Source organism: Python bivittatus, unplaced genomic scaffold (assembly GCF_059951505.1).
Source record: "Python bivittatus isolate LINGU-HERP-01145 unplaced genomic scaffold, Pbiv_v1 ctg000680_np1212, whole genome shotgun sequence".
Lineage (NCBI taxonomy): Eukaryota > Metazoa > Chordata > Lepidosauria > Squamata > Pythonidae > Python > Python bivittatus.
Window position 1 is genome coordinate 9,499,561 of NW_028277095.1, and position 10,084 is coordinate 9,509,644.

The 10,084-nt window shown below is 48.9% G+C and overlaps 1 protein-coding gene across 1 annotated transcript; it reads right to left on the reverse strand.

The window, feature by feature from the left end:
• Nucleotides 1-518: 518 nt before the first annotated feature.
• On the reverse strand, nt 519-7,129 carry DKK4 (dickkopf Wnt signaling pathway inhibitor 4). Its single transcript, XM_007430863.3, has 4 exons — nt 6,236-7,129; nt 5,133-5,283; nt 4,400-4,549; nt 519-1,814 (listed from the first exon to the last, which is right to left on the reverse strand). Exons 1-4 carry the CDS (start codon nt 6,344-6,346, stop codon nt 1,561-1,563), a joined length of 666 nt encoding a protein of 221 aa, XP_007430925.1. The 5' UTR covers nt 6,347-7,129; the 3' UTR covers nt 519-1,560.
• Nucleotides 7,130-10,084: the final 2,955 nt, after the last annotated feature.

Sequence of the window (10,084 nt, forward strand, 5' to 3'; positions counted from 1 at the left end):
GTGACATGCCACCATCCATTCCACTACAGGTGAAGTTAGATGACTGGGATAGATATAAACAGAGGCACTTATTGGGTATCACCTTTCTGCTCCTTGAGCGCTGAACGAAGGCGGGTGGAATGGCAATAAAAACATTTGCTGTGCATTATTGCCAAAATCAAAACAGGTGGCCACCTGTTTCCCTCGCACTGCGCACCCCACTATGGGACTCCCTTCTCTTTCCTTGTCAGCCTTTCAGGGGGTTGGATCCCTGAAGTCAGATCCCAGCAGGACAGAGTCTCCGCAAATCCTTGCATTTACTTTGGCCAGTTTATATGTTAATAAAAAGGGTTTGGTTAGAATTACGTCAGTACTTGCTCCTTTTGTGCCTTTTCAGTTTCATTTCTCACTTTGATTCCAAAAGATGCTGGCAGAAGGGGATGGTGGGGTTGGGGGAGACAGGGAGGGGGGTTCAGCTCAATCCTCCCTGGCCAAAGTTCTTGCTAGAAAAGCACTTTCTCTCTACCCCCCAATCCCACTCCCCACTCCCTTAATGACAACAAGCTAGGATTTTTGCCATCCTCAGAACAGTTGGCTTTCTTAGCAGAGCAAATGAAAGAGTCCTTTTTGTCCAGGGGAAGTTTGCACATTGTCAAACATACAACTCTTGCCCATGAATAACCTCACATTGATGCAAAGGAGTTGCAAGAAAGGAGAATTTATGAAAAGGAGAGGCAGAAGTCATCCTTTTTTTTACTCCCTTCAGCCAAAGCAGACGAAAAGATTTATCCAGGGAGAGCATGCTCTGATGGTCAGCTCAGCAAATCCTCTTGGCACTGAGAGCGCCGCACCCGCCTTCTTGTTTAGCCAGTGGTGCGGTTTCCTCTGCTGCATTAGGCAACAATGAAGGGTGAAGGGCAGTGGGGGGAGGACCTCTGTTGATGCTTGGACCAAAAAAAGAGGCAGGGGGAGAGAATCCAGCTCTGATCTAGCAAGTCAGAGTTACCAACAACATTAATATGAGCAGGTCTGGCATGAAATGTGCATTTTTGGAGGATGGGGGGCTCCCCTTCCATTATCCTTTTTCCATTCTTGGCAAACCAGCTTTCACTGAGCCCAAGACGGGGTGCCAAAACCAAAAGATGACCGGCTTCCTGCCTACAGCCCCCTCTCCCACTGTAACCCTGCAAAATCGGTATATTTTCCCAAAGAGGGGAAAGCAGCAAAGCTGGAGGAATCTGTTGATCACTTTACTTATGGTGCCTTGTGCAGATGTAATCAGGACACCCACCCTGTGATAAGCCAGGTTAGAGTTAGGAGCAGAAATGGGGACAGCAAAATTCATGCTAGTTAGTTTTCTGCCAACTCAGGTATGGATAATTCAGTGATGGGTAAGTCCCTAAGGGGGCACAATGTCCAGGGAGCCTGGGTGCCCGATTCCATGGCTGCCGTGCCCACCCAGCCAGTTGTGGGAGGACAGGAGTGATCCAGATCCGCTTTGCTTCAGGCTTCAGGCTCCAGCTTCCTCTGCTTCTGCCCTCTTCCGGGCTGCAGAATCTGGAGGCAGGCATGCCCGTCTCCTTAGTTGCTGCGGCAGACGCGCAGGCGAGCTCTCTGTGGGGCACCCCTGAGGGGCCGTTGACAAGCCAGACCTGGTGCACAACCACAACGCTGGAAGATTTCAGGGCCTGGAGCCCCACCATCCTTCTGCCCTCGCCTGGAACACACCGCCCCTTCGATGAGAACAGGCTTGCAGATCTTTGCCCAGAAGTGGCGGGCACAGCAGTGCCCTTGGGCGCAGTCGGAGGTGCGGAGGCAGTGCTCTCCTGCGCCTGCTGTGAGAAGCAGAACAGCGATCAGTCCTTCCACGGGGAAGCCCTGGCTCCGGGGGCTGCATAGCTGGGTGACAATGAGGTTGAGTGGGGCCAGCGGTGGGTTCAGCTGGGCATAGTGAGGCCTGGAGCACAGCCACTTCAGCAGGCAGGCATCCCCTCCTTGCAGGTGGGCAAGGCAGCAGAGGGCCCCCCTTGCACACTCTGCCTTAATGGTGGGGAGTTCTTAAGAGCAGCTACTTGAAGTAGCTACGAGCTGAACTCAGACCGGGGGGCTACCAGGTGACATGGGCCAGTCTACCTTGCCGGGGAGTGGTTGCGAGAGGGAAGTTTGCTCCACCACTTGCAGCTCCTGGAAGAAGCTGGTGTCTCTGTCAAACGCACGATGGGGTTCACTGCCCCACCACTTGGCCTGCCACTTACTCGTGGATTTGGAAAGGGTATCTCCTACTGAACATCCATTTGGACCATTGCCTTGGTGGGCTGCTAGTGGTCCCTGCGGGGGGGGGGCAAAGAGTTGTTTCTGCATCACATGAGAAAAAGGGCTGCTTGCTCAGCAGGTATTTCCCCCCTCCGCAACGTGCCGGTTATTTCCCATACTGCCAGTGCAAAAGCTCGTTTGCTTTGCTCCTAGTGCAGGGTAAGCGGCATTTGGGAGGCCGAGGGTGGCGGCTCTGCCTCCCCGCCTCCCAGGGGGCCGAAGGAGGCCTTCCAGGCATGTGATGATGCAAAACATTTCTAGCCCACTTTTTGTCTTTTTTGAGGTTTTAAGAGTGGCCTCTGAGACCCAAACAGCTATCATTTCCACCCAAAGTGCCGTGTCCAAGCCTGGAGAGGAAACAACGGTGGGGGCCTCCTGCTCTTATTCCGCCATCCCAATCTTGAAGAAACGCTTTAAAGGAACCAAAACAGTTGTGTCCCAGCTGAACCTGGCTGCTTTCCCAAAGCTAAGCAGCATATCCGGTTGACCCCTGGCCGTCTGGGGCGCTGCCTGGAAACTCAGGCCAAGCATTCCCCCAGATCTCGGCCGAGACACGTCCACGAAGCCACCAGGAGCTGCACCTTAGGAGACCACGCGCTTCAAATCAATCTCTCCAACAGCAGCCGAGGAAGGAAAGGTTTCTTTAAGATGGAATTTGGAGGAAGGAAAAGCCTTTACTTGTTGGGATTTGTATTGGAAGCACGTGCAAGAGAAAGAGCTTGTGGGGAACAGTCAGGCGAGAATCTTTTCCGTCCTTCTCTTGGCCGGGTTGCCAAAGGGGCAAACTCGGGGGGCTGAGATTTCCTCAGGGTCACTCTCACTTGCATCTTAGGAAGGTTTCTCTAAAGCTAAGTTTGGTTTATGCAATTCCCACCTCACCTTTTTAACAAACCACACAGCTCGCTCAGCAGCTCTGGAAACAGCCCAAAAGAGAGTGAGTCCAGATCAGCCCTGGGACTGCCGGCAGCCCAAGCCCTACGTTAGGCCGTGACAGAGACCCGCCACTGCTGGCTGCAGGGTCTCTCCCTCTCTCTCCCTCTCCCTCCCTCCCTCTCTCTCGCAACGACATCCCACCTTCGGGGGTGCAGACATACTGCTCGGATGGGCTCTCACCCCAACATTAGTTGTCCCTTCAAGAGCTGGGCTGCCTTTCAGGGACAGAGGGCTGGTGCACGCAAGCCGCTCTGGGGTAGGAAGAGCAGTGCCGGCAGCACCTCGGGGGCTTCTCTGGGGTGCCGCTGGCCAGCAGGTCATGCCCATTCAGGCACTACTAGGTCTGGGTTGCAAAACTCCAGGCAACCCCAGGTGAGAGTGGAGAGTTATGGCTTCTGCCCCATGGGAGCCGCCCTGGTCAAGATGCCCAAAGGCTTGTCTGCTGCACCTGCCCATCTACCGCCCTACCCTGCCCAGCGTCACACCATCCTAGCAAAGGCCTTGGTTCCTCCCTGGGCCCTGTCAGTCTGCAACAGGCCACATCCCAGGACATGTTTCTAAGGAATGAAGGCCTGGCTGGGGACTCTGTGCCTATAGGCCCCAAGGTGGGCAGCGCCCCTGCTGTGACTACATTTAGGGCATTGCGCACTTTCCCTCTCAAGAGCTCAAGCAATATAAGTGGGGGGCCCCTATTTCATCATCACAACCACCTGTGAGGAAGATTGGGCTGAAAGTCTATGGCTCACCCAAGGACCTCCATGGTTAAAGGAAATCTTGAAATTGGCCCCTTCCCATCTAGTCTGGCATCTTAATCAAACCTCCACATTAGCTGTTTATAGCTTTATGTCCATGTCATGCCCTGCGGTGTTATCTGGCTAAAGCCCTCTATCGCCACCACCTTTGAGTCTGCAACCAAAAGGGATTATCTCAACTGTCACATTAATCAAAATTTAATGCATTTGGGCAACATATGGGTCCTCATTGCCAAATTATGGATTTTGCGTTCATCACTCCTCTCCCAGCTTGGACTTACTGTTCCTGGATTATTTTAAGTTTAAAAATCTGAAACATATCTAAAATTCCCTATTCAATGATTGATCTTTAAAGAAAAGGCTGCCCTTCTGGCTTCCCTTTTCATTCCAGATGTGCTGAGGGTTCCTGCTCCTGCTCTTACCTGGGCTGCGTGGCCTGGGGCCGGCTCCCTCCTTCCGGACATGGCCTGCTTGAGCTGGGTGTGGCAGCCGTTCCTTGGCACTCAAGTCAGCCTGCTCCCCATCTCTCTGCTCCTCGGCCAAAGGCATCCTTTCAACCTGGGCACACACATCTGGCATCAAAAAGAGCCATGGGTTACAATTTTCCAAAGCAACTGAGTTCTTCCCTGGCCCACCTACTCCTTCAAGTTGGCCCTGACACAGGAGAGAGGGGGAGAGCGTAACAGGAGAGGGAGGAGGGGTTTCTTTTGGCCACCTCCCTGAACCCACCACCGCCACCCACAACATTCATCCCCAGCCTGTTTATGCAGAGATTCATAATACGAGCGGCACATGGATGTCCGTGACCTTGGTCCTTTCAGTGTTCTGAAACGGGTTAGAAGAATTCCCCTCTCCCATTTTACCTTGCCCTAGCACAGCATAATATTTTTCATCAAAGGCCAGTTGGTCAACACTTGGACAGGATAAAGGCCTGCAACTTATTCCAGATGGCTCATTTTAACTGTAGGCTGGTGATCTCAGATGGGTTGGAATCACAACCCCACCCAGCCCACAGTATGGATCACAGGTAGACTCTGCAGGAGAGATCAGACTTTGCCCAGCTAGGAAACAAGTGGTGGACCCCCAGCCCAGCCTAACCCTCCCCTTCTAGCCTTGAGGAAAGTTCCTGGAGGGGCTGCTGTTGCTAAAACTTACCATTTATGCAGATCATCCCTGGGCAACACATTGCATTTCCCTGGCACCTTCTTCGTAAGCCCAGGCAAGGAGCACAGAAGGGCAGCTCCTCTTGAGGCTTGTGACAGTATTTCCCCGACAGGCAATCTTTGTCGGTCAAGCACTGTGCGCTCTGTAGAAAGGGAGGGAGGGAGGGAGAGAAGACTGCATGATCAGAAGCCCCAGGTCCAGAGAGAAAGAGAACCAGCAAGAAGCAAGACCCAGAGGTGCCAAGTCTTAATTCAAGAGCTTTGCTGGGAAGTGAGGCAGAGGGCTGATCACTGCAGTCTAAATTGGGGGACAGGGGACAGACCAGGGAATCCAAGCTAGTCGCTAATTGGAGGGTGGGTGTTAGAGGAATTATGGTGCATTGGAATCGCTTTCAAGTAATGCTGAACCGCTCTGCTTGGGTTTGGCCCAGGGTGGGGGTTTAAAAGAGAGGCCCACGGGAGATTCCTTCATCCTGGTGAGAAACTTCTGCAGAGAAAAGGAAGGAAAAGGGCAGACCCATACCAGGAGGGGCTGGGATGCAGCCCTTTAAATTTCCTTCCCCCGCCCCCCCATGATTCAAGTTAAATGGTGTGGTCCAGGCTGGCTCAAACAGACATGCCCCTCCATGTGTTGGTTGTCCCCTCCCCCGCCAAAATAGGGCTACTTAGGCAAGAGGAGGGGTTTTTGCCATGTTGCTATTATTCCAAAAGATACCCAGAATCAGGAGGGCGGTTTGTCCACGGACTAAACTCCCCCATTACTCACAATTTTTGCTTGGGAACCCATATTGTTTAGCTACAGGAGAATAAGCTGCATTGTTCACTGACCAAATCCCCAGCAGACAGAAAGAGGGGGAGAGAAATTAAGGACATTGTATACAAGCAAACACCCAACCTGAGAATCAGCTAAGTTGGTGCCTGATCCTGGATGCAAATCCAGAACAATATGAAATGGGTTACATGCATTTCAGATTCAGAAGTCATTGGCGATACACTTAGTGGTACCAGAATCTAGCCAAAGTAAGACTTTCTACTAAGCGTAGCTTCCTCATTCTGCAAGTATTCTTTGCAAATAGCTCCCACAAGAACTCTCACCTTCCTGGAGCTGGACACTTCAGATGAGCCCCTGATGGTGTTGAAGTCAAGAACCAGCGCAGTCAACGGGGAGCAGAGGCAAGTGAGCCCCAGAAGGAAGGTAGCCTCCATCTTCTGTCCTGCAGGACGTTGATGATCCCTGGAGCTGGTCCCTGGAGCAACCCTCAGCCCTTGGTTTCCTGGCTAAAACATCACTTAATGATACATTTAGAGAGCATTTGGGCCACGTGCTTGATTGCTGTCAGACTGATGCTCTGCTTGTGAGAGATGGAGGAGTTAACCTGCCTCTCAGGCCATACCACCACCTTATTTATAGTGACCTGCTTCACTTTTTCTTCCTCTTTGGACCCCCCAGTCTCTGAAAATCCCTTTGATCACTACTTCAAAACAAATATTCAAAGGGATCTAGGAGGGAAGCAGGCCAGCAGAGGCCAGCTCCTCCTCTCGCCAACAATTCCTAATTACAGCATATCAAAGTCAGTTCAAAGGGCCAGAAAAAGAGACGGATGTAGGTATCAAAGGCACCTGTTGGTAATCACCTGTATTTCCTGGTCTTTGTAATCCCTTTGCAAAAGTGGTTTTGTTCTGAGATCTGCTTTCACAGCTGACAGATGATTCACTTGACCACACTGCAGTGGGAAGGAAGAGAGCGGCAACGTGGTGCATTTGCAGCTCTAAGCAGCTGCGCAGAAACACCTGCTGCAGCCACGCGGGGCCTACTTTGAAGGAAGCTCTCCTTCCTCTTGCCACTGAGGCGGCTATTGTTTTCAAGAATTAAGAAGACACTTCCTGAGTCTTTCTGGCCTTAATACCCGCCAAATCCCATGTGACACAGAGAAACTCTACATCACACATTGAAATAAAACCATTTGACCTACAAAATGGTGAACTGTCTCCTGCTCTAGTTTCACCCATGCTGTGTCACAAGTGGTCACCCTCTTCTCCCCCAATATTTGAAATAAGGAGAACAACAAGGACCCAGTATCACCTTCCCATCCTGTGGCAGGTTCACACCCATTCTAAAAAGTCAGTTCTCCATTCAGACAAGGTATCTCCTTCCAGCAATGCATTTCCTTGGTGTGTGAATGTGTCTGTGGAGAGGTGGTCTGCAGAGCAGTTGAACTGCTTCCTATTGTTCTCCTCAAGGGAGCTTGTTTTTCATCCTTATTTGGTTGATGTTCTGCCCACCACCTTTGCCTCCATGTCACTTCAGGCCCTCTAAACAAACCTCCATGTATATTAACACTATGACCAATCGACCTCACATCTTCTTAATTCCTAAAATCCCCCAGTGCTTAGTGTAGTCCGAATGCTACCTAATTCAAAGACACCCAAGAGTTCTCTGCTTATACCATCACATCTACCCATTAGGGAGATGTGATGGCAAAGCTGTCTACATCAGGGAACTTACAAACTCTTTTTACCCTGTCATTCTTGTTTTATTGCAATTGACCCATCATTTCATCTCTGCAACCACCACCTGCTTGAACTGAAAGGATCTTCATCTGTATTTCCACTATATCTCTAAGCTGAATGTCTTCAGCTTGAACTTGCTGCACACAGTATTTTGGACAGGAAGAAAACACTGGAGTGACATGAGTGAGAAGTATCAGGTTCCAGAGCAGTATTCTCACCATGGCAGAATAATCGTGCCACATTTTCCAGGCCCAGGACAGCCCTTGACCTCCAAGTAATTTTCCAGCCTCACCTCTTCAAAAGTTCTAGGTAGGGCAAAAATCTCATCTCACTTACATATAAAACTTGAATATAGTTCATATGATTACTCTCCAGTCATGCTATTTAATAATTTCCTCTTCTGTCACATTAATTAGGAATTCTGGAAGTCTCTAGGGGCTGGGGCTGGGGTCTGTAGTTTGGAGCTACAAGCTTTTGGGGAGGCAGGGGCTGGAAAGAGGGAGAAAGACACGGGTTCCTGTGACCAACATTGTCTGTGCCTTGGGGTGTGAGGAAGGGTCAGTTGCCAATTTTATATTAGCAGCTTCTAATTGGCCTCGGGGGCTATTCCATCTCTTCCAGGGCAACATTTATCTCCCACTTATGCCCTCACTCAACCCTCTTCACTTGGTTACTCTATCACAGCCCCAGAAATTAAAGAATTCCTAAGATAATTAATTTAATTTATGTATTAATCATTTTTAAAAGAAGAAGAGGAGAAAAAGAGTGAATGACCAAGCAAAAGGAGAAAAAGAGAAAAGAGAAAAAAATATAATATCAGTAAATGGACAAAGGAATTACCAAGATTGTATAGTTTGTGCTCAGTTGATGAGAAATTAACCATAAAAAACACATTAAATTATTGTAACTATATAAAAAAGGATTTGAATCTGAGTTGTGTCACTGTTATTTAAGAATACAGAAAAAGAAGAAAAACTGCTAGATGCATTGTAGATACATATTCATTTCTAACTTCCCCTTTGTTGTACTCCAACTGATGTATAATATTTATACATTTAAAGGTTGGGGGTGTTTATATCAATGGCACTTCTTTTTCCCCTTAAAAACCATATTCTAAATACTTATATTTGCCTTGCTGCATAATATGTATGGAGGCCACTCTTGCTTAAATTTGGTTAAACTTCTGTTGTGAATATATGCTATTAATTTTGCCCTTATAGGTAGTCCTTCTTTAAGGACCACTCGCTCAGCAACCGTTTGAAGTTACAATGGCGCTGAACGAGGGGGACCTACGACCAGTCCTCAAAGTTCCAGCCGTCACACCACCCCTGTGGTCACGTGATCGTGATCTGGGCACTTGGCAACTGGCTCGCACATATGGCGGTTGCAGTGGTCATATGATCATCATTTGCGACCTTCTCTGCCAGCTTCCCACAAGCAAGCCAATGGGGAGGCTGGCAGGGAAGGTTGCGAGTCGCTCCAGTAAGTCGCTCACAACCTCCCCCCACCCCCATTTTAATGCCCACAGAGAAAAAAAAGAGCAGAGTTTGCCAGCTCTGGCAAGGAAGGGGATCTAGTGAAATGATAAGAGTTGAGCAGCTCTATAGCCCAGTGAGTGGTATCAGGGGACAAATCCAAAATATTTGCAGTTGGAAGTAGGGTTGAGGAAGCTTTAGCCTGTGGAATTACATGAACGTATCATCTTTTTCATCCACACTAACTGCCAAGAAGTCTGATGATAACTGCTAAGCATTTAAAATAGCCTGGGGACTGCCTGAGATAAGTCCTTGTTATTGTGATGGGAGGACTGCTGGAGAAGTCCCCCAGAATATTAGGTTAAATGTAAACCAGCATCAGGCGTCTTTGCCTTCCTCACAGAAGTTCATTAGAAACATCAAATGGAGTTAAAGGTTTCAATTTCCAACACTGAGGCTAAAAAGATTAAAGGAGTGGTGATCAGCAAGAAATTCCATACATACATTTAAAACACATAAAATGCATGAGATATCATCAGTATTTGTAATTGTTGCACACATCCTGGGAAGAAAAATGTATTTGGTCCAGATCTTCAAATTGGTTTATACGTGATGTGTAAAGATGTGGCATATTGTGCACCCTATTGGGCAGTGCCATCATGGACCCTTGGCATTTTCTCTTATGAGGCACACACGGCAGTCTGGCTTTCAATGAGATGTCTGAAGGGATGATGCTGGACAGGTCGCTTTTCTCATGTATGACAAACTGTATAATTTTTAAATAGTGTCAAGAACCTGACACTTAATAGTAGCATTGCATAAAGACCTGCATCTCCTCTTCTTCCTTCTGTGCCAAGAGACATTACTGGGGCCAAATATGGGTGTGTCAGGCTTAATGGCAAGATCTTGGGATAATTTCTTGATATGGTGCAGTTGGATTAGACTCCAGGCTTATATT